The sequence below is a fragment of the Meriones unguiculatus genome, chromosome X (genome assembly GCF_030254825.1).
Source record: "Meriones unguiculatus strain TT.TT164.6M chromosome X, Bangor_MerUng_6.1, whole genome shotgun sequence".
In the NCBI taxonomy this organism is placed as follows: Eukaryota; Metazoa; Chordata; class Mammalia; order Rodentia; family Muridae; genus Meriones; species Meriones unguiculatus.
In genome coordinates this window covers 60,807,123-60,832,785 of record NC_083369.1, presented here as the reverse complement: position 1 = coordinate 60,832,785, position 25,663 = coordinate 60,807,123, and the positions used below count along the sequence as shown (strand labels likewise).

The 25,663-nt window shown below is 40.7% G+C and overlaps 2 protein-coding genes across 2 annotated transcripts in view; one reads left to right on the top strand and one right to left on the bottom strand.

Moving 5' to 3' along the window:
* The window catches only part of Il1rapl2 (interleukin 1 receptor accessory protein like 2), a 768,417-nt gene that overhangs the window by 693,138 nt on the left and 49,616 nt on the right, over nucleotides 1-25,663 (bottom strand). The gene's annotated exons all lie outside the window — the stretch shown is intronic.
* On the top strand, nucleotides 24,107-25,328 carry Tex13a (testis expressed 13A). The gene is made up of 2 exons (XM_021628958.1): nucleotides 24,107-24,565; nucleotides 24,666-25,328. The coding sequence occupies exons 1-2, from the start codon at nucleotides 24,107-24,109 to the stop codon at nucleotides 25,326-25,328; spliced, it is 1,122 nt and encodes a 373-aa protein (XP_021484633.1).

Sequence of the window (25,663 nt, the reverse complement as noted above, 5' to 3'; positions counted from 1 at the left end):
ATCCTAGCTCCGCAGGATCGTCCATCACTGAAGGTACGACCTGCCCAATCCCACAGTGACAGAGAATATGCTATATACTCACCAAAACCAGGCAGAAACGTCATACAACCTGGACACACCAGGCGCTGGGCCTCCCAAGCTTGGAGAGCACAATGAAGAGACCCCAGGACTTCCCAGAAAGCATTGGGACTAGCGACCCGGTCTCCAGATACAGCGGGACTTGGCGGCGGAGCAGCACTGAGCTGGCGGGGCACAACAGCCCCCCAGTTTACGACTAACCAGGGCCAAACCAGAGAACAGAGAGCCTGGTTACACCGATCCCTACTGACATGACCACCCTGAAATCTCCAGCTGCAGCAAGACCTCAGAACCTGGCAATGACAGCAGCACAGAACTGGCAGAGCACATCAAAGAAGCAGGGCCAAACCAGAGAGCAGAGAGCCCGGATATCCAATCTCAGCCAAGTGACCTGCCTGTAACTGAGTGCACCCTTGAGAATCTACATATCTCCAGATCCTGGGTCCTTCTAAAACAAAAGCCAGACATCGAACCCCTCCTACCCACATACCCACTTTGGGAAACATAGGGGCACTAGGGTCATTAAAGTTCCTGCTCTGTGGATCTAATTGAGGAGTTAAGGCAGTTAATGCCAGAAATTGCTCTGCGATCACTAGCACCTGCGACATATACAGTGCAGAGCCCCTCCCACACACTCAAGGGTTCAACATTAGCCATCACTCTGTCCCTCGAGACACACGTCCACGCACACTTACACACACACACACACATACGCGCGCGCACACACTTGCATTTGCCCCGTTTGCGCCTGCGTACTTTCCTCCCACAGGTACAGCTAGTCCTCAGCACACGCTCAGAGTTCTCAGCTTCCTGAAGAACTCTCCAGACGCCAGAGAGAAACAGTACCAGTCTGATCTGCAGAATCCAAAAACAAACAGGGAAGGTTTCAGATAAGCCAATGGCCAGGGGTAGGTGAAAAAACACTTCCAACATAAATCAGGACATCATGACTTAACCAGCAAACCCCAAAATCGATGGATACTCCAATTCAGCAGAAGCACAGGAAAATGATTTTAAAGCCATGATTGCCCAATTATTTGAGGCTCATAAGGAGGAAATGAACAAATCTTTCAAAGAGTTGGCCAGTCAATTGGAGGTAAAGAAAGAAGAAATAGACAAAATCCTTAAAGAAACACAGGCAAACATAGCCAAACAAATAGATACACAAGTAGAAGAAAAATTTGTGGCATATAAAAAGGAAATGAACAAAGAAATAGAGGCCATCGTAGAGAGACAGGAATCCAAATTCAAACACATGAAAGAAATGGTGCAAGGCATGAAAACAGAATTAGAATCAATAAAGAAAACACAAAATGAGAAAACCCTTGAGCTGGAGAACTTGGAGAAAAGATCAGGAACCACAAAAGTAAGCATCACCAACAGAATACAAGAGATGGAAGAGAGAATCTCTGGAGCTGAAGACACACTTGCAGAAATGGATACTTCTCTCAAAGAAAAAGTAAAATCAGAAAAGTTCCAATCACATAATATCCAAGAAATCAAGGATGCTATGAAAAGACAAAATCTAAGAACAATAGGAATTCATGAAAAAGAAGACTCCAGGCTCCAAGGTCCAGAAAATATTTTCAAGAAAATCATAGAAGAAAATTTTCCCAACTTAAAGAAAGAGATGTCCATAAATATACAAGAGGCCTACAGAACTCCAAATAGACTAGACCAGAAAAGAAACACATCACGTCACATCATAGTCAAAACACTAAATCTACAGAACAAAGAAAAGATATTAAAAGCAGCAAGGGAAAAAGACCAAGTAGCATATGAAGGTAAACTATCAGAATCACACCGGACTTCTCATCAGAAACTATGAAAGCCAGAAGGGCCTGGGCAAGTATCATAGAGACTCTAAGAGATCACAAATGTCAACCCAGACTACTATACCCTGCAAAGCTTTCAATCAACATAGATGGAGAAAACAAAATATTCCATGACAAAACTAAATTTACACAATATCTACACAGCAAACCAACCCTATAGAAGATACTAGAAGGAAAACACCAATCCAACGAAACAAATTCACCCAAGAATACAGGCCATACAGATAATATCCCAACAAAAGTGAAAAGAAAACAAGCAATGAAACAAGGTTAGATCACCGACTCCATTACAAAAGGAACTAACATGCATTGGTCACTATTATCTATCAATATCAATGGACTCAACTCACCAATAAAAAGACACAGGCTAACAGAATGGTTACGGAAACAGGATCCAACATTCTGTTGCATCCAAGAAACACACCTATGCAACAAAGACAAACACTACCTCAGAGTACAGGGATGGAAAAATGTTTTTCAAGCAAATGGTTCCAGAAAACAAGCTGGAGTAGCCATCCTAATATCTAATAAAATAGACTTTCAACCCAAGTTAATCAAAAAAGTTAAGGAGGGCCACTATATTCTCATCAAAGGAAAAATCCACCAGGAGGACATCACAATCTTGAATATATATGCCCCAAATACAAGAGCACCGACATTCGTAAATGAAACATTATTAAAGCTTAAATCATACATTGATCCTAATACCTTAATAGTGGGAGACTTCAACACTCCACTATCACCAAGGGACAGATCAACTAGACAGACACCAAATAGGGAAATAAAAGCACTCACAGAATCCCTAAATCAAATGGACCTAATAGACGTCTACAGATCGTTTCACCCAAACTCAAAAGAGTACACCTTCTTTTCAGCATCGCATGGAACCTACTCCAAAATAGACCAGATAGTGGGTCACAAAGCAAGCCTCAACAGATACAAAAGGATTGAAATAATCGCTTGTATACTATCTGACCACCATGGACTAAAGCTAGACATCAACAACAACAGAAACAACAAAAAGCCGACACGCACATGGAAACTGAACAACTTACTACTCAATGACAGCTGGATTAAGAAAGAAAGAAAGAAAGAAAGAAAGAAAGAAAGAAAGAAAGAAAGAAAGAAAGAAAGAAAGAAAGAAAGAAAGAAAGAAATTAAAGTCTTCCTAGAATTCAATGAAAATGAAGGCACAACATACCCAAATTTATGGGAGACATTGAAAGCAGTGCTCAGAGGAAAATTTATAGCACTAAGTGCCTGCAAGAAGAAATTCATAACATCACATACAAACAACTTAATGGCCCAACTGAAAAACCTAGAAAAAAAAGAAGCAGATACACCCAAGAGGAGCAGACGGCTGGAAATAATCAAACTAAGGGCTGAAATCAATTAATTAGAAACAAATAAAACTATCCAAAGAATCAATGAAACAAAAAGCTGGTTCTTTGAGAAAATCAACAAGATAGACAAACCCTTGGCCAAACTAACTAAAAAGCAGAGAGAGACTATCCAAATCAGCAAAATCAGAAATGAAAATGGGGACATAACCACAGACACTGAGGAAAACCAAACAATTATTAGGTCATACTACAAAATCCTATATGCCACAAAATTTGAAAATCTAAATGAAATGGATAATTTTCTTGACAGATTCCATCTACCAAAACTAAGTCAAGATCAGGTAGACAGACTGAATAGCCCTATATCTCCTAAGGAAATTGAAGCAGTCATTAACAGTCTCCCCTCCAAGAAAAGCCCTGGGCCAGATAGCTTCAGTGCAGAATTCTACAAGACCTTCAAAGAAGTGCTACCTCCAATTCTCCTCAAACTATTCCACAAAATAGAAACAGAAGGAACACTACCAAACTCATTCTATGAAGCCACAGTCACCTTGATACCTAAACCACACAAAGATCCAATAAAAAAAAGAGAACTTCAGACCTCTCTCTTATGAACATTGATGCAAAAATACTCAATAAAATACTTGCAAACCGAATCCAAGAACATATCAAAGATATCATCCACCATGACCAAGTAGGCTTCATCCCAGGCATGCAAGGGTGGTTCAACATATGGCAATCCATCAATGTAATCCACCACATAAACAAACTGAAAGAGAAAAACCACATGATCATCTCCTTTGATGCCGAAAAAGCATTTAACAAAGTCCAACACCCATTCATGTTTAAAGTCTTGGAGAGATCAGGGATACAAGGCACATACCTAAAGATAGTAAAGGCAATATACAGCAAGCCTATAGCTAAGATCAAACTCAATGGAGAGAAACTTAAATCAATCGCACTGAAATCAGCGTTAAGACAAGGCTGCCCATTGTCTCCATATCTCTTCAACATAGTACTTGAAGTCCTAGCCAGAGCAATAAGACAACTAAAGGAGATCAAGGGGATACAAATTGGAAAGGAAGAGGTCAAAGTGTCACTATTTGTAGATGATATGATAGTATACATGAGCGACCCCAAAAATTCAACCAGAGAACTCCTTCAGCTGATAAACACCTTCAGCAAAGTGGCAGGATACAAAATCAACTCAAAAAAAATCAGAAGCCCTCCTGTATACCGAAGACAAAAAGGCTGAGAAAGAAATTAGGGAAACAACACCCTTCACAATAGCCACTGATAACATAAAGTACCTTGGTGTGACTCTAACCAAGCATGTGAAAGACCTGTTTGAGAAAAACTTCAAGTCTCTGAAGAAAGAAATCGAAGAAGATATCAGAAGATGGAAAGATCTCCCGTGCTCATGGATTGGTAGAATTAACATTGTGAAAATGGCCATCCTGCCAAACTCAATCTACAGATTCAATGCAATTCCCATCAAAATACCAACTCAATTCTTTACAGACCTTGAAAAAAAGATTCTCAGCTTCATATGGAGAAACAAAAAACCCAGAATCTCCAAAATGATCCTGTACAACAACGGATCATCTAGAGGTATCTCCATCCCTGATCTCAAGCTGTACTACAGGGCTACAGTAATAAAAACTGCATGGTATTGGCATAGAAACAGAAAGGAGGATCAATGGAACCGCATAGAAGACCCAGAAATAAACCCACACACCTATGAATACTCGATATTTGACAAAGAAGCCAAATCCATCCAATGGAAAAAAGACAGCATCTTCAACAAATGGTGCTGGACCAACTGGATGTCTACATGCAGAAAAATGAAAATAGATCCATATTTATTACCCTGCACAAAACTAAAGTCAAAGTGGATCAAGGACCTCAACATAAAACCAGATACTCTAAATCAATGGGAAAAAAAGTGGGGAACAGCCTAGAACTCATTGGCACAGGAGACAATTTCCTGAACAGAACACTAACAGCACAGGCTCTAAGAGCAACAATCAATAAATGGGACCTCATGAAACCGAAAAGCTTCTGTAAAGCAAAGGACACCATCATCAAAACAAAACGACTGCCTACAGATTGGGAAAGAATCTTCACTAACCCTTTATCTGACAGAGGACTAATATCTAGTATATACAAAGAACTAAAGAAGCTGAAAAGTAGCAAAGCAAGTAATCCAATTAAAAAATGGGGAACAGAGCTAAACAGAGAATTCTCGACAGAGGAATATCGAATGGCATAGAAACACTTGAAGAAATGCTCACCCTCATTAGCCATCAGGGAAATGCAATTCAAAACGACCCTGAGATATCACCTTACACCCATCAGAATGGCCAAGATGAAAAACTCAAGCGACAACACATTCTGGAGAGGTTGTGGAGAAAGGGGAACCCTCCTCCACTGCTGGTGGGAATGTAAACTGGTACAACCACTCTGGAAAGCTATCTGGCGCTTTCTAAGACAATTAGGAATGGTGCTTCCTCAAAACCCAGCTAGGTATATACCCAAAGTTTGCTCAAGTACACAAAAGGGATACTTGGTCAACCATGTTTATAGCCGCTTTATTTGTAATAGTCAGAACCTGGAAACAACCCAGATGTCCATCAATGGAAGAATGGGTACAGAAATTGTGGTATTTCTACACAATGGAATATTACTCAGCAATCAAAAAGGAGGAAATCATGAAATTTGCAGGCAAATGGTGGGATCTAGAAAAGATCATTCTGAGTGAAATATCCCAGAAGGAGAAAGACAAACACGGTATATACTCACTTTTATAGACCTATAACATATGATAAACATAAGGAAATCTATATACCTAAAAAAGATAATCAAGAGAGCAGACATGGGGTAAGATGATCAATCCTCGTTTAGAAAGACAGATGGGATGTGCATTGAACGTATGACAGGAGTCTACTGAGAGCATCTGAAAGACGCTAACTAGCAGTGTTTTCAAAGCAAAGACTCATGACCAAACCTTTGGCAGAGTACAGGAAATCATAAGAAAGATTGGGAGTTAGTCTGATGGGGAAAGGATAGGAGCTCCACAAGGACCAAATATATCTGGGCACAGGGTCTTTTCTGAGATTGACATTCAACCAAGGACCATGTATGGATATAACTTAGAACCTCTGCTCAGATGTAGCCTGTGGTTGCTCAGTAACCAATTGGTTTCCCAAAGTGAGGGGAACAAGGACTATTTCTAACAGGAACTCAATGACTGGCTCTTTGGCCTCTAACAGGAGCAGTCCTGTTAGGCCACAGAGGAGGGCTTTACATCCAGTCCTGAAGTTACCTGATAAAATAGGATCAGATGAATGGGGAGGAGGTCCCCCCTATCAGTGGACTTGGAAAGGGGCACGGTGGTGATGAGGGAGGGAGGGAGGGATTGGGAGGGAATGAGGGATCAGGACACGGCTGGGATACAGAGTTAATAAAATGTAACTGATAAGAAAAAATAAAATTAAAAAAAAAATAAAACATCCAAACACACACAAAAAAGATACACCTGAATTCTTTATAAACAGTTCATTCCATAGTCTTATTTCACTTTAAAATATTTTCTTTGTACATTCCAGAAACATCTAGTGATCAACAAACAAACAAACAAAAATCCCTCATTTTAATATCTTAAAAATGTAAATGGGGCCAGAAACATGGATCTTCAGTTATAAGTACTCACTGCTTCCAAAGTACCCAGGCTCAATTTCAACACCCATATTGGCTCCTTACAGCCATACCTAACTCCATTTCCAGGAAATGAAGACCCTCCTCTGGCCTCTATATACACCAGTCATACAGGTGGTGCACAGACATACATGTAGGCAATGCACCTATGTACAAAAAATAATATTTCAAAAAACTTCAAATGTAAATTGACTAATGGATATAGCAACTAGTTGATCTACAATTGTTAGAAGAGACTATCCTCTTCAAATTATAAAATGATTGTTGCAAATTCCCAGGTCCTTTGCTGGTTTTTCATACCCCAGAATTTATTAGTTAAAGAAGGCATTCTTGGAAATATTTTTGCTTAAATGTTTTCATTTATCTATTTTACGTACATGAGTGTTTTAATGACATGTGTGTCTGTATAGTACATGCATGCATGGTGCCTGTGAATATTTCAAGAGGGTATTACATCCCCTGAAATCACAGTCACAGACAGTTGTGAACTGCCATGTGGATATTAGGAATTTAATCTGAGTTCTCTTCAAGAATAGCAAGTGCTCTTAATCAATGAGCCATCTCTCCAGCTCTTGTAAATGTTTTTGAACTTAATTGCACAGTTAACTAATATAGACCATAACTACACAAAACTACAATCATGTAATATTAATGCAATAAAACACACAAAGAGGGCAAATTTATTGATGCCATTCAATGAAAAAATGTTCTACAGAATCATTAAAATGAAAGATATTTGCTTTTTGCAATTTGTTAAGCTAGATATATGCCTTGAAATGTAAATTGAAATCTAATATAAGAATAAAAAGTATGCACTAAAAGAATTGGGGAGGCATACAAGGTCATTTGACAAAATTCCCTATTTTTTCCATTAAATACTTTTAGTTTGTAGGGTTGTGAAGCGTTCAGAGGTTCTTTTTTATTTTTATATAATGTTTTTGTCAAAGAATGTTGTATTTCACAGATGATGAAAACAAACAAGGGTGTGATGAAGGTAAGAACAGGGAATTTTTTCTCAAGTTCTTTGATCTCCCACTGACATAAATTTCCAGCCTTTGGCATTTTACTATTAATCTCTAACTCAGAATCATCACTTCTTTCTTCATAGTTCACAGCACAGTTAGGGAATGTTTAAGGTTAACTGTAGAAAATAAAATAAACTGTACTTGAGAAGATTGCTAATTGAGAAAACATGGCCCATAGAATCAGAGACTTAGGTTCAAATCCCACCTCTATTGTATCCTACCAATTGGTTATTGTCCAGGTGACTAAGTCTCATGCAGTTCCTGGCCCTGCTTCCCCTCCAGTACGACCACCTGTGATCACAACTGGTGGATCATGGGAGGGGAGCAAGGCAGGAACAACCAGTAAATGGAGACCTCAGGTATTAGTAAGCACTTGAAAAACAGACTTGTTGAGGCAGGCTTCATTGAGACAGCTCATTCAATGGGGGTGGGGTGGCAACAAAGGTTATTTATACCTTTAGGGAATAGGTAGAGGCTTTCAAGGTGAGGGTACATTATTGGCCTGGGCCAAGGTTCTGGGAATGTTTTATTTGCATGAGTAGGAATTCCAGGAGCTTGCTGGATGTGACCTCATAAAGAGAGAGGAAGCTGAACCTGTAACCTGCACTCCAGGCTACATGACCATCTCAAGTGTGGCAGAGGTAGAAACCATAAGGCACATAAGGCTATGTGCACTGGGACATGCAGGCCCAGAACAGAAGGAAATGGTCCTACTCCTGCTAGTTGAGCATTTCAGGGTTTGGACATGCTCAACTTCACTCTTGCTTCAGGCTGACTCCCATGGTCACATGGCTCCCTGGCAGTACAGTTTCAGGTTTTGTTATATGGATAAACTGGAATAGTAAAAGCAACTGTGTTTATAGGGTTATTACTCACTCAAATATAAATTTTCCAGCTAACAAATTTCATGAACACTGATTGACAGAAGACATGAGACTCTTAGGTCCGAATTAATGAACAGTAAATTAGTAGTAGTAATGCAGAGCACCAGTATTTGCATTATTTACTCAAACTTTATTTCATAAGATAATATGAAGATGGTTAATATAAGTTTAAGAAATATTTATATTTTATAATAGTCATAGGAATTCTAGCTCTTTGCTATAAAAGGGACTACAATCTCTTTGTATCCAACCACGGCTCTTTATATCTTCCTAAATTGTTCTTTATGCATACAGTTTTTATTTTTAAAAGTAACAATAGGCTTGAAAGATAGCTAAGTGCTTAAGAGCACTGGCTACTCTACCAGAGGTTCTGAGATCAATTGCCAACAATCATATGGTGGCTCATAACCATCTAAAATGAGATCTAATTCCACCTTCTGATGTGCATGAGACAGCACACTTAACGTACATAAAATAAATGGAAAAAAATTCTTCAAAAAGATTAGGTATTAAAAAAACAACAAGGTAGGCTCAAGGGAAGATACATGAATCTTCTCAGGAAGGGGAGATAGAATAGACATTGTGGGTAGATAGGGGTTGATGGTGTGGGGGTATTGGAGTGTGGGGGTGGGGACTGGAACAGGAAAAATCAGGTTAGGGGAGGATAGATGTAGAGAGTACCAGGAAGGATAACAGAAATGGGGCATCGTCATTTCAGGGTGAAACTCCCAAGACTCTACAGGGGTAACCCTAGCAAAGACTCCCAGTGGTGTAGGATATAGAGTCCGAGCTGCCCATCTGTTATAACCAAGCAAGTCTTCCAGTGGAGGGATCGGTACACAACCCAGCCACAAAACCTTTGACATAAAATTTAGGACCTAGGGTAAGAAGATCAATCCTTTCTTAGAAAGACAAATAGGATGGACATTGGAAGTAGGCAAAAACAGGAGAAGAAGGATAAAAGCCTACCATAGAGCGCCTCTACATAGCAGTATATCAAAGCAGATGCTGAGACTCATAACTAAACTTTGGGCAGAGTGCAGGGAATCTTATGAAAGAAGGGGACAATAGTAAGACCTGGAGAAGACAGGAGTTCCACAAAGACCAAATATATCTAGGCAAAGGGGCTTCTCTGAGACTGATTCTCCAACCAGGAACCATGCATGGTTATAACCTAGAACTCCTGCTTGGATGTAGCGCAAGGCAGCTCAGTATCCAAGTGGCTTCCCTAGTAAAGGGAACAGGGACTGTCTCTGGCATGAACTCTACGGCTAGCTCCTTGACCTCCCCAGCCCCCGTGGGAGGAGCAACCTTGCTAGGCCACAGAGGATGACATTGCTGCCAGTCCTGGTGAGACCTGATAAGCTAGGGTCAAATGGAAGGGGAGGAGGGTCTCCCCTATTAGTGAACAAGGAGGAGATGAGGGAGGGAGGGTGAAGTTGGGGGTGAATGAGGGAGGGGCCTACAGCTGGGACACAAGGTAAATAAACTATAATTTACCTTTTTTAATTTTTTTATATTTTTTATATTTTATACCACCTGGGGTAAAGGTGGTACACAAACTGGGAGTGGACAACAAAGGACTAATACACCTTGAGACTTATGACATAAGAAGAAGCCCACCCTTGTCACTGCCTGGATGGCTAGGAATCTAAGACTGGATATCCTAGAGATCTAGGATAGAACCAAACATGATCAGCACACAAACAAACAAATAAAAATTAATAAAATTATTCTTAATGATATTCTGCTATACTGACAGACTTGTCCTTGTCTCAGTTGTTACCAGAAAGGCTTCATCTAACAACTGATGGAAACCAATGCAGGTATCCACAGCCAAGCATTAAGCAGAGCTTGAGGAATCCTGCAGAAGATGGGGAGAAAGGAAGGAGCCAGAGGGGTCAAGGCACCACAAGAAAACCCACAGAAACAATTAATATGGGCTCACAACTCCTCATAGAGCTTGAGCTTACAACCAAGAAGCTTTCATGGGTTTGATTAGGTCCTCTGCATATATGTTGCAGTTGTGTAGCTTGGTATTCTTATGTGAATCCTAACAGTGGGAACAGGAGCTCTTGCCTGCTTTGGGGACCCTTTTCCTCATACAGGGTTGTCTTGTCCAGCTTTAATATGAGGGGAGGTGCCTAGTCTAATTTCAACTTGATATGCCATGTTTGGTTGATATCCCTGGGAGACCTGCCTTTTTCTGAAGGGAAATGGAAAAGTAATGGATGGGGATGTAATGCATGAGAGAAGAGTATGTTTTAAAAATAATATTTTTATGCATTTTAGGAATGCTCATGGAAGATAAAAGAGGACACTGTTTCCCTAGAGCTGGAGTTGCAGTTGGCTATGAGATACCCATTGTGGGTGCTGGGGACTGATCTCAGGTTCTCTGGAAGAGCATCAAATCTTAATTGTTAAGCCATCCCTACAGTACCTCTGTATACATACCTGTGAAAAGAAAATCCAGAACAAAGGATACCATTTTTTAGAACACATACAAAAATATGTGAGGTACTTTTAGATGTTCAATACAAATGAACTCCTTTAGCCACTACTACTATATTAGCCAAGCCGTAAACTATATAAATAGATTTTGTATACTTTCTGGTACTGTTTACAAAACACATATAAGATCAAGATATAGTGAATGTGTTTGTGCATATACTACTTGCTAAATATACAATTTTAGCCTAAAAAATATAATAAAATATCATTGACTATTGGACAATGGACATAGCTAGGCGATATAGCACTTGCTTAGTATATGCAAGACCATTTGGTTGCTCCCAAGAATATTTATGTGTACATATATACATGTGTGTGTACTTTCCAAATTAAAACTAAAATATTTACACACTTATTTTTATAATTAGACACCATACACATATGGGGAGGGGCATAGGAGAAGAGGTAGGGAAGGTGGGATTGGGAGAGGATGAGGGAGCTGGGATACAAAGTGAATAAACTGTAATAAATAAATAAATATATAAATTCTAAAAAGTTATTAATAAAATGAAACCTGACACAGTAACTAAATTATTCTACCTCCACAATCTTATATTTGATCTCTGTCTGTTCATAATTGTGGAAGATATTGAAAGACTTATAAATATTCAAAAATTTTATTTGCCTGCCATTATGTGATTTCTGCCCTAGCAGCCCTAGGTTTCTACTGACTACCATTAGAATTAGTATGACTATCTTATTAAACAAAGCCAGTGCCCCGTGTCCACCTCCATCCATCTGAATTCCATATATGATTTGAAAAGTGACCATTTATTTCACGTTTAGTTCAAAATGTCTTCCTCTATCTGACTATTTACTTAGTAATACATATCTTTGGCTGTCTTATCCAATATGACATGCAGATTCAACAAAGTCATTCTCATAATTCCCAATGTTTTCTTCATGGAACTAACAAAATAATAATAACCTAAAGTATATAAGAAAGCATAAAATATTCCAAATAGCCAAAGCAATCAATGCAGAAAGAACAATACTAGAGTACCTCAATAGGCTTCAAATTATACTAAAAAGCCATAGTGGTAAAGCTTATGTTGCTGGGACAAAAGCACACTTGTATATCAATAAAACAGAAAAAAAGAAGACCAAAATAAAATGTACACAGCCTCAGCCACCTAATTACTGACTAACGTGTCAAGACGTAGTGACTAAAAGCCTTTTCAACAAACAGCACTGGGAAAACTGGATATCTACATGTAAATGAATGAAAATAGATTCCTATTTTTCATCATGTAAAAAAAAAATAAATTTAGGAGGAGGGGCAAGATGGCGGCGCCGGGAGGACTCTCATTCTGAGCAGCAGCACAGCAGGATCAGCACAGTGAACAGCAATCAGAACTCTCGGCCATAAAACACAGTCATTGTGTTTCCCAGGTGAGAGGATACCCCACGGTGGGGGATTCAATCAGCTTTTAACTCACCCGGCTAAACCGCGGAAGAGATCCCGGTTCCGCCAGACGCTTGGCTGCCGGCCACCAGACGCTTGGCTGCCGGCCGCCAGCCCCAGCCCCAGCCCAGAGCCACAAGCCAGTGTCTCTGGTCACGGTCCCAGACTGAACCTTGGGCACCACACTATCAGAGACTGGAATTTTCAGTCGAGAGATAACCCCAGGGTACAGGAAACGATTGGGACCGGCCTTAGGTCACCCAGACATCCCCTGGAAAAGACTCGGGCGGGTTCCACGGGCACCCCAGGAGCCAGCCCGGAGCCAGAGCCGGGGACCCAGGTTCCTGCACAGAGCCCTGCCTGCCTGCGCGCCTGATTCGCCGCCAGAGATAGAAACGGCGGGTCTGATCTCAGAGCACTCAGCTCACCCCCAACCTGAAAAGGTCCCCGGAAAATTACCCAGCTTAGGGAGCCACTCAGACTCCCAAAAGCCACAAAGGCAGACACAGGCAGTTTCTGCGCACCAGACAGCTGGCAGAGACTGAGCCGCCATCACACAGCTGTGCTCCAGGCACAGGCAAATTTCTGTGGCCAGCCAGCTGGCGGACACTGAGCACTGTGCACCAGGGCAAAAAAAGACACTAGGAGTCCGTGTCTCCAGAGAATCCAAGGGGAAGGAAGGAAACTGTACTGATCTAAATCACCCAATCCTTCCCTAGAAAAAGTCTAGTAGTCTAGTGGGGCCGAGGCGCCAGCACTCAGCTGTGCTCCAGACACAAGCACAAACAGTTGAGGCGCGCCTGATGTCCAACTGGGTCACAGCGGCTGATCATTAAATTTGCAACAAGAAACCCAGAAACAGGGCAGCTGCCCTCAGGACTTCCCTGGGTGAGAGGAGAACCCTCTCGACTAACAAAGACCACAGTTACCACTCAGGTCTATATCCCTGAGGTGAGCAACTCCTGAAAAAACACCAGCCATCCAGGGACTATACCCAAAAAGCTGAGAAGACATCCTTCAGGAAAATCCAGCTTTCTGCAAAGGGGATTCTCTCCACCACAGGATCCCCAGGAACCACCAGAAAATAACCCCAAACTCCTAAGATAACACAATGGGTAGAGGCCAGCGTAAAAGCTCAAGCAACAAAAGACAGAGCAATATGGCATCTCCAGAACCCAGTTACCCAGGGGCAAGTAGCCCTGGACACCCCACCATAACTGAAATCCAAGAAGATGACCTAACAAGTATGCTCATGAAGATGATAACAGAGGAAACAAATAAGATTCATAAAGACATAGAGGAAGATAAACTCAAACAGAATATTGCCATCCGTAAAGAAATAGAGGAAGCTGCAGCCAAACAGTTTATGGCCTTTAGAAAGGAAATGCTTAAAACACTGAATGAAATAAAAGAAACAGAGTTGAAGGAACTAAAAGAAAAACAGGAAAGTACAATCAGACAGGTGAAGGAAGTAAACAAAACAACTCAAGACCTGAAGATAGAATTGGAAAAATTAAAGAAAACACAAATGGAAGAAATAATGGAAAGGAAGAATCTAGGGAAGAAAACAGGAACTACAGAGGTAAGCATAACCAACAGACTACAAGAGATGGAAGAAAGAATCTCAGGTGTAGAAGATACAATGGAAGAAATCGATGTATCTGTCAAAGAAAATGTTAAATCTGAAAAATTCCTGACACAGACCGTCCAAGAAATGCAAGACAATATGAAAAGACAAAACCTAAGAATAATAGGTATAGAGGAAAAAGAAGACTCCCTTCTCCAAGGCCCAGAAAATATTTTCAACAAAATCATTGAAGAAAATTTCCCCAAGCTAAAGGAGAGGCCAATTAGAATACATGAGGCCTACAGAACACCCAGCAAATTTGACCAGAAAAGAAAATCCTCCCGCCACATAATAATCAAAACAGTAAGTATACAGAACAAAGAAAAAATACTAAAAGCTGCAAGGGAAAAAGGCCAAGTAACATATAATGGCAAACCCATTAGAATCACACCTGACTTTTCAACAGAGACTATGAAAGCCAGAAGGGCCTGGACAGATATCATGCAGACCCTAAGAGAACACAGATGTCAGCCCAGGCTACTATACCCAGCAAAACTCTCAGTCCTCATAGATGGAGAAAACAAGATATTCAATGACAAAAACAAATTTCAACAATACCTACAAACAAATCCAGCATTACAGAAGACACTGGAAGGGAAAATACAACCCAAGAAAGCTAGCTACATTCAAGAAAACACAGGAAATAAATAACCTCACTTCAGTAAAACAAAAAGCATCCAAGCACACAACCTGATGACCACAGCCAACATCAAAATCAAGAGATCTAACAGCCACTGGTCATTAATCTCTCTCAACATCAATGGACTCAACTCTCCAATAAAAAGACACAGATTAACAGAATGGATACGTAAACAAAACCCAGCAATCTGTTGCATACAAGAAACACACCTAAGACACAAAGATAGACATTATCTGAGGGTAAAGGGTTGGAAGACAACTTTCCAAGCAAACGGACCCAAGAAGCAAGCAGGAGTAGCCATTCTAATATCTGATAAAATAGACTTTCAACCAAAATTAATCAAAAGAGATGGGGAAGGACACTTCATACTCATCAAGGGAAAATTCCACCAGGAAGACATCACAATCCTGAACATATATGCCCCAAATACAAGGGCACCCACATTTGTGAAAGAAACATTGATAAAATTTAAAGCACATATAGATCCACACACCTTAATAGTGGGAGACTTCAACACCCCACTCTCAACAAAGGACAGGTCAACCAAACAGAAATTAAACAAAGAAACAATGTCTCTGACAGAGGTCATGAATCAAATGGACCTAACAGACATTTACAGAACTTTACACCCAAACACAAAAGAATTTACCTTCTTCTCAGCACCTCATGGAACCTTCTCCAAAATAGACCACATAGTGGGTCACAAAGCAAGCCTCAACAAATACAAGAAGATTGAAATAATCCCATGTATCTTGTCTGATCACCATGGAATAAAGCTGGACCTCAACAATAACAGAAATAACAAAAAGCCTACACACACATGGAAACTGAACAACTTGTTACTAAATGTCAGCTGGGTCAGGGAAGAAATAAAGAAATTAAAGTCTTTCTAGAAATCAATGAAAATGAAGACACAACATACCCGAACTTGTGGGACACAATGAAAGCAGTGCTAAGAGGAAAGTTCATAGCACTAAGTGCCTTCAAAAAGAAATTCGAGACAGCTCATTCAAGCACCCTAATGGCTCACTTAAAAACCCTAGAAAAAGAAGAAGCAGACACACCAAGAAGGAGTAGACGGCTGGAAATAATCAAACTCAGGGCTGAAATCAATCAATTGGAAACAAATAAAACAATTCAAAGAATCAATGAAACCAAGAGCTGGTTCTTTGAGAAAATCAACAAGATCGACAAACCCTTAGCCAGGCTAACTAAAAGGCAGAGAGACACCACCCAAATCAACAAAATCAGAAATGAAAAGGGGGATATAACTACAGACACTGAGGAAATCCAAACCATCATTAGGACTTACTTCAAAAGTCTATATGCCACAAAATTTGAAAATCTAAATGAAATGGACAATTTTCTTGATCGATTTGACTTACCAAAGCTGAACCAGGACCAGGTAAATCAACTAAATAGACCTATATCCCCCAAAGAAATAGAAGCGGTCATCAAAAGTCTCCCATCCAAAAAAAGCCCAGGACCAGATGGCTTCAGCGCAGAATTCTACCAGACCTTCAAAGAAGAGCTAACACCAATTCTCTTCAAACTATTCCACAAAATAGAAACAGAAGGAATATTACCAAATTCATTCTATGAAGCCACAGTCACCTTGGTACCTAAACCTCACAAAGACTCAACAAAGAAAGAGAATTTCCGGCCAATCTCCCTTATGAACATTGATGCAAAAATACTTAATAAAATACTTGCAAACCGAATCCAAGAACACATCAAAGATATTATCCACTATGACCAAGTAGGCTTCATCCCAGGTATGCAGGGGTGGTTCAATATACGGAAATCCATCAATGTGATCCACCATATTAACAAACTGAAAGAAAAAAACCACATGATAATCTCCCTAGATGCTGAAAAAGCCTTTGACAAAATCCAACATCCATTCATGTTCAAAGTACTGGAGAGATCAGGGATACAAGGCACATATCTAAACATAGTAAAGGCGATATACAGTAAGCCTATAGCCAACATCAAACTGAATGGAGAGAAACTTAAAGCAATCCCACTGAAATCAGGGACAAGACAAGGCTGCCCACTCTCTCCATATCTCTTCAACATAGTGTTGGAAGTCCTTGCTAGAGCAATAAGACAGTTGAAGGAGATCAAGGGGATACAAATTGGAAAGGAAGAAGTCAAATTATCACTATTTGCAGATGATATGATAGTATACGTGAGTGACCCCAAAAACTCTACCAGGGAACTCCTACAGCTGATAAACACCTTCAGCAAAGTGGCAGGATACAAAATTAACTCAAAAAAATCAGTAGCCCTCCTGTATACAAAAGACAAAAGGGCTGAGAAAGAAGTTAAGGAAACAACACCCTTCACAATAGCCACAAATGACATAAGGTACCTCGGAGTAACCCTAACCAAGGAAGTCAAAGACTTGTATGAAAAAATTTCAAATCTCTGAAGAAAGAATTAGAAGAAGATATGAGAAGATGGAAAGATCTCCCATGCTCATGGCTTGGTAGGATTAACATAGTAAAAATGGCCATCTTACCAAAAGCAATCTACAGATTCAATGCAATGCCCATCAAATTACCAACACAATTCTTTACAGACCTGGAAAGGAAAATTCTCAACTTCATATGGAATAACAAGAAACCCAGAATTGCTAAAACAATCCTCTACAATAAAAGATCTTCTGGAGGTATCTCCATCCCTGATCTTAAGTTGTACTATAGAGCAACAGTTTTAAAAACTGCATGGTACTGGCATAGAAACAGAATGGTGGATCAATGGAACCGAACAGAGGACCCAGAAATAAACCCACACACTTATGGACACCTGATCTTTGACAAAGACGCCAAAACCATACAATGGAAAAAAGATAGCATCTTCAACAAATGGTGCTGGTCTAACTGGATGTCTACATGTAGAAAAATAAAAATAGATCCATACTTGTCACCCTGCACAAAACTGAAGTCCAAGTGGATCAAAGACCTCAACATAAAACCAGACACATTAAATCGGCTTGAAAAAAAAGTGGGAAATACCCTAGAACTCATTGGTACAGGGGGAAACTTCCTGAACAGAACACCGACAGCACAGGCTCTAAGAGCAACAACCAATAAATGGGACCTCATGAAATTGAAAAGCTTCTGTAAAGCAAAGGACACCGTCATCAAAACAAAGCGACCACCTACAGATTGGGAAAGAATCTTCACCAACCCTTTATCTGACAGAGGACTCATATCCAGTATATATAAAGAACTAAAGAAGCTGAAAAGCAGCAAACCAAGTAATCCACTTAAAAAATGGGGAACAGAGCTAAACAGAGAATTCTCTGTAGAGGAATACCGAATGGCAGAGAAGCACTTAAAGAAATGCTCAACCTCATTAGCCATTAGGGAAATGCAAATCAAAACAACCCTGAGATTTCACCTTACACCCATGAGAATGGCCAAAATCAAAAACTCAAGTGACAACACATGCTGGAGAGGTTGTGGAGAAATGGGAACCCTTCTCCACTGCTGGTGGGAATGTAAACTTGTACAACCACTCTGGAAATCAATCTGGCGCTTTCTCAGACAACTAGGAATAGCGCTTCCTCAAGATCCAGCCATACCACTACTGGGCATATATCCAAAAGAGGCTCAAGTACACAAAAAGGACATTTGCTCAACCATGTTTGTAGCAGCTTTATTTGTAATAGCCAGAAGCTGGAAACAACCCAGATGCCCCTCAACTGAAGAATGGATGCAGAAATTGTGGTACATCTACACAATGGAATATTACTCAGCAATGAAAAATAAGGAAATCATGAAATTTGCAGGTAAATGGTGGGATCTGGAAAGGATCATCCTGAGTGAGTTGTCTCAGAAGCAAAAAGACACACATGGTATATACTCACTCATATAGACATACAACATAGGACAAACCCACTAAAACCTGTGCATCTAAAGAAACTACGCAAGAGAGAGGACCCTAACTAAAACTTCCAAACCCCATCCAGAAAGGCAAAGAGGATGGACATCAGAAGAAGAAGAAAACAGGAAACAACCTAGGAACCTACCACAGAGGGCCTCTGAAAGCCTCTGCCCTTCAGACTATCAAAGCAGATGCTGAGCCTGATGGGCAACTGTTGGGCAGAGTGAACGGAATTTTAGGTAAGAACTGGGAAATAGTAAGAGCTGGAGAGGACAGGGTCTCCACAAGCAGAGCAACAGAACAAGAAAATTTGAACATAGGGAACTTCCCAGAGACTCATACTCCAACCAAGGACTATTCATGGAGATAACCTAGAACCCCTGCACAGATGTAGCCCAGGGCAGTTCAGAGTCCAATTGGGTTACATAGTAATGTGAAGAGGGACTGCCTCTGACATAATCTGATTGGCCTGCTCTTTGATCACCTCCCTCTGGGGGGGGGGGGAGCAGCCTTACCAGGCCACAGTAGAGGACAATGCAGCCACTTTTGATGTGAACTGACAGACTAAGATCAGAAAGGAGAGGAGAACCTCCCCTATTAGTGGACTTGGGGAGTGGCATGCAAGCAGAGGGAGGAGGGAGGGTGGGATTGGGATGGGAGGAGGGAGGGGCTTATGGGGGGATGCAGAATGAATAAAGTGTAATTGATGAAAAATTTAAGAAAAAAGGGAAAAAAAGTAATTTAAGAACCTTAAATGACTTTCAAAATTGGAGGAAAACATGGAGTTAGTCAATTGGCATGGAGCACGTCTCGCCCCTGGGGGCAATGGTCTCCTGAACCTACTCAGACCTCGGACACCACCACTGCTAGTTCTAGAACTGACACAGGATGTTCCAACGAGGGATTAAGGCTTCTCATAATATTTCCTATAAGCCCACACCTGTTTGTCTATATCCCCCATTTTTATTCATTATTAGCCAGATAGAGCCAAGTAATTGTGGTAATGATACTTGCTTTTTTGCCCAATGCTGGAATGCTAGTAAAGTTAGGTATGCCCTGGTTACTCGCATGCCTCACTGGGTGCCTATGCCCATTGATGCCCCTCACGCTATGACTCTCTTCAGACAGAAAAGGGATCTTGGAACTACAGCCACCATTGTTACTACCATCTCATTGACGGCTGTTGGAGCTACCACCAGGGCATTAGCCATGAGTCATACTGGGCAGACTGCTCAAACCCTGAATAATCATTTAGCCAATGTAGCTCATGCCTTAGTTGTACATAAAGGAATTAATGCTCAACTAAAAGGAAGCTTGATGGTGTTCAATCAGAGGATTGACCTCTTGCAGGAGCAAATTGATACCCTATGGCAAATCGCTCAACCTGGCTGTCAATGAAAGTATGCTGGACTTTGTGTCACTAGCATACAACATGAGAATTTTTCCTGCGCTGCAAATCTGTCTAAACAATTGTCGAGCTATATTTTAGGTAATTGGACTGGAGAATTCGATACTACGATGGAGCAGCTGAGAGTGGCCATTGTCACAGTAAATTCTACCGGAGTGGACGCAGGACTAGCCACAGGATTATCAACATGGATTGCTGCAGCCATGAATCATCTGAAGGAATGGGCGGGCATGGGAGTGTTAGCAGGCCTACTGGTGTTGGTCTCCTTGGTTTGCCTGTGGTATATATGCAAGATTAGAGTCTCACAACAGTGTGATGCAGCCATGATCATTCAGGCCTTTACAGCCATTGAAGCAGGACATTCTCCCCAAGCATGGTTGGATACCATAAAAAGCTAAAATGATACGCTCAGGATGCGAGGCTAAGCACTGCACTCAGGGTCAGCCGCTTTGGACCCAGAGAAGAGCATGTCTGATTGCATGCGGGTTGATGCCCCAGGTCCCGCCTCTGAGAAAAAGGTATCGGACGGTCTGATGCTCTTTGGGTGGATGACACCTAAATGAACATCTGTACAAAGTCCCAATTTATTTCTAATATCAGAGATCAGACCTCTACTCTTGCCTGTTGCGTCTAAAACAAAAAGGGGGAACTGTAGAGAGCTGCGGAATGCTATGCTTTAAAGATGGAGCTGGTTTCCGCCTCCCACCTTCCCGATGGTGAGTGCTCTCTGTCACGAACAACTTCACATTTGGCTAAGGCCGAGGATCTGGCTTGCTTCCATGTATGTGGACCTATCTGCATTGCCCCTGTGGCACGCCTGGGTTGGCTACCCAGAGGCTATTTAAGCTGTGGGCTGGCTTTCCCCGGGGTCCGAGGATTGTTCAATGTTCCTGAATAAACTGCATTGAAAAAAAAAAATAAATTTAAAATGGATAAAAGACCTTAATGTAATACCCAAAATGGCAAAACTGCTAGAGAGAAACATTCTGATGCATAAGAGGCATAAGCAGTAACTTCTGAATAGGAATCCAACAATACAAGAAATAATAGCAAGAACTGAAAACATGGAATTATATGAAGTTAGAAAGCTTCTGAACAGCAAAGGAAACAATCAGGAGAATGAGGAGGAATCTTCATGAATGGAAGATACATAAAAATGATGTATCATATAAGAGATTAATCTCTAAAACAAAAAATTAAACAAAAGAAACAATAGTCAATAAATAAACTAAATTGAATAGTAAAGTCTCAAGAGAATAAATGCAAATGGCCAATAATTATCAAGGGAAGTGTTGAATATACTCAGCTGTCAGGGTAATGTCAATTAAAACTTCTTTAAGATTCCATGTTTCAGCTGATTATGGTGGCCCCTGCCTATAATCCCAGCAGTCAGGGAGGCAGAGGCAGGCAGATCTCTGAGTTTGAGGTCAGCCTGATAAACAAAGTAAGTCCAGGACAGCCAGAGCTACATAACCCTGTTTTGAAAAATGAAAATAAAAACAAACCCCCCCCCCACACACACACACACACACACACACACTAAATAAATAAATAAATAAATAAATAAAAATAAAAACAAAAAACAACTACAGCTGAGAGAGGGAAAACCATCTTTTCCAGGAAGAGCACAACAATTGATTATGCAATATCAAATGTCAGCCCTGAACACAGCGCCATTATTTGGACTAAGAAGGCTATATTTAAGAATATATATGCATATATATCATTTAATGAAAAGAAGAGGCTCTGACTTTGAAAGAGAGCAAGGAAAGGTATTTGGAGGGAGGAAAGGGAGGAGCTTTTTTACAATTTAATTTTTTTATAATCTAAAAAAAAATCAGTCATAATATTAGTTCATACACAGTGAAGCATTACTCAGCCAGAAAAAGAATAAAATAGTTTGTGTCATAGAAAACTGATCATCATATTAGATCTCTAGAAGGCATAATATGTTTTCTCTCATTTTTGAAAACTAAATTTTTACAGATGTATAGACACACATAAACAGCAAAGAGACTAACATGAGTGTAAAAAGAGGAGAAGAAAGAGTATGTAGGGTCAAATATGCTCATAACACATTATAACAATGATGAAATTGTTTTTATGAATCCCAATATGATATCAATCAATGTGTATGAATAAAACATACCAACATCATTAAATGAAACCAATCTGAAAATGCTATATATCTCATGATTCCAAATACATATTTTCCTGTGAAAGATAAAAATTATTGAACTAATGAAAATGATAAGTGGCTGCCAAAGTAGAGAGGTAAAGGAAATAGAGTGGGGTGATGGATTATTGAAGGATAAAATAGTGGATACACATGGTACATTTTTCAAATCCTACAGATTATACTACTCTAAGAGTAAACTTTCATTTGAGCTTTAATTAATAATTTTTAAACTAGCTTAGTAATTTCAACAAGTAAAACTAATATCAATATTGGGAACAAAGTAGAAAGAAAAATGGTTTCTGCTTATATTTTCTAAAAATTTAAAATGGCTTCAAAATGCCTGTTAATTATTTTAAATGAAAAACCCACCTCAAATTAAAATAATAAAAATAAAATGGCAAATAAATTAAATAAACTAAAGGTCACTCTGAAGTCCTCTCCAAATATTTCCTATCTTACCACACCTAAATTCAATGCATAAACAAACCTCAATTTACAAATGTTAGAAACAGCTGAATTTCTACCAGTCTCAAATGGTTTTCAGCTAACCCCAGGAAGCCAAGTGATCCAACTGTATCTCAAATGCCTAGCTAAAACTAATCAGGTGTTTTCTCTCCTTTTAGGCTTCATTTATCTATCTCACTGTTCCTTCTGAAGGCTAGAGTGCTCTGAAATTTTTTTTCTGGTTTTTAATATTGCTGAACTTGTGAATTATAATTTATTCAAATAAACTTTAATTTGCCTATTTTTTCTCTTCTAATTAGGAAGTCGTGAATTTTTTTTTTTAAAGAAGAATTTGGTAACGAAGCTCTTTAAGACATTTTGTGAAGATTATACCTTCAGGATGGGGCACATCAGTCCTTTTCATGGGCTAAGCTTTTAGCAAGGAAAGTGTGTGGATTTTAAATCCTCCTTTGGAGAGTATCATTTCCTATTGCTTCAAGTCTTTTCTCTCCCCTTCCTCCCAGATGATTTCCATCTTTGTGAAAGTTTCCTTTACTTCCAAATTGGTGTAGGCATCTTCCTCTAGCTCTCCTTACTACTTTCACATTCTGGAAGTTGGTATAGTCCTAGATCAAAACCCAAGAGTGTTGGTCTGAAGATTTCCTTTTCTTAAGGCATTTGAGAGACAGGATGATGAGGTTGTGCCTTCTTGTAGCATGGTAGACAGACTTTTTCAGAGTTGTTAGATAGACTCTATGTCAAGTAGACATGTGTAGTGGACCTGAACCTCCTTTGGTCACTGACAGGAAAGGTGAGGTCAGCCATGAAGTCTCTTAAGGAACTGCAGCTGCCGAGAGTCATTATGATGGAATAGTTGAGGGGCGGAGCTGGAGAGCCTGGTGTGGGAGGGGAAGGAAGAGAAGAAAGAAAGGGTACCAGAAGACCAGAGGGGAGGGAAGGGGAGGGGATGGGTGGGGAGGGGAGAGCCGGGAAGAACAAAGGGCTAATAGACAGTGAAGGAGAGGAGAGGTACTAACACAAGGGACTAAGGGAGCACAGATTACAGGTTGATTTTATCTCCCAGGGCCAGCAAATCCAATAGAGCACTCTGCCATCATGGCCTTGAATCCAGAAGATCTCGGTAGTGGGTTCCGGCACAGCAAGGTATCAATGTTCATCAATGAGCAAATAGCCAAGCACGATAAAGGCCCTGATTTCTACCTTGAGAACCTGTCCCTGTCCTGGGAAGAGGTGGAAGACAAGCTCAAAGTCATCCTGGAGGATAGTGAAGTACCTAGTGAAGCTCGGGAAGCCTGTGCCTGGGGTACCCTGGCCTTGGGTGTGCGCTTCGCTCACAGGCAAGGCTGCTTACAGGGGCATGGGGTGCAGTGGCTGCAAAACTTGTCTAGAATGCATAAAGTGGCTGCAATCTCCTTGTCATCAGACCTGAAGCAGATCAACCACCAGCAAGAGATGGAGCGGAAGGAGGTGGCTATCCAGCTTCAACTGGTCCAGGCCAAACTGGAGGAGGTGCAGAGAGAACGAGACCTACTGAGACTGAAGATTCTCCAGGCAGTAAGATTGTCACCTGGTCCTGTCTTATCCCTGCCTGTCCCACCCCTATGTGAGTACCCCATTCCCCAAACAAGTCTCAACCCTATCCACTTCTCCCCAGGAGCTGAAGGCTCTTCCAACTGCAGCAAAGCCAGCTGTGGCCATTCCTTCTGCTGTTGTCAGAAGAGCAGGGACAGAGACACAATGGTCAGGTGCAAAAGAAGATTTGGCAGAGTTAATGGCTGCTGCTACAGGAAAAAGAGAAGAGAGCGCAAATATGACATCAGCTGTTGTGGCAGATACAGTAACTCCTCCCGAAGAGGCCTCAGAGGAACCCAATGGAAGTTTAATGCAGCTTCTTGGAGTCATGAAGTGGAAAAATTATCCCTTGAAAAGACAGAGAGTAGGAGATCTCAAGCCCAAGGAAGCATCCTCTAGTCCTTTGTCCCAGTCCCAAAATCTGAGATCCACAGCCTCCGAACCATTTACTGTCCAACTCCCTGCCTCATTCACATACTCCTATGAAAGCCCCTTCCTAGTTACACCCACCCCATCCCAACCACCAACCACAGAAAGACCAGTTCAAATGCATGCCTCTGATACAGGTCATCTGTCTGATACGGGAATCCACAGAGGAGATCATCAAGAAGTACAGAAAGACAAGAGATTTCCAGCATTTCGCAGACCCGGGGATTGGGACTGTCCTTGGTGTAAAGCTGTGAATTTTTCAAGGAGGGAATACTGCTTCCACTGTGGGAAGGGAATCTGGCTGCAAAACCCTTAGTGCATTTGGAGTGTAAAATAAACCGGAAACAAACCAATGGAAAATCCGTTTGGGGGAGGGGAGGTGAAGGGTATGGGTAGAATTTTGGAAAGAGTAAGGGGGTCAAGAGAATGGGATAAATCTTGGTGTGGGATAGTGGGATGGTATAGATGGTTTGGGGAAGCAGAAGTCTTGATTATTTTTGTTATATTCCAGGTTATTAGTATTGACAACCCCAAAATGGCTTCAGTGTGTGTGTGTGTATGTGTTTGTCCGTGTGTGCATGCCTGTGTGTGTTTTTGTGAGCATGTGTGAGTGTGTATGGGGTATGTACATGTGTATGCCCTCCATAGTGT

Excerpts from the sequence above, each read along its gene's own strand:
- Tex13a (XM_021628958.1), top strand. The coding sequence starts at position 24,107 with ATGGCCTTGAATCCAGAAGATCTCGGTAGTGGGTTCCGGCACAGCAAG. Across the intron at positions 24,566-24,665 it reads GACTGAAGATTCTCCAGGCA|GAGCTGAAGGCTCTTCCAAC; the intron begins GTAAGATTGTCA and ends ACTTCTCCCCAG.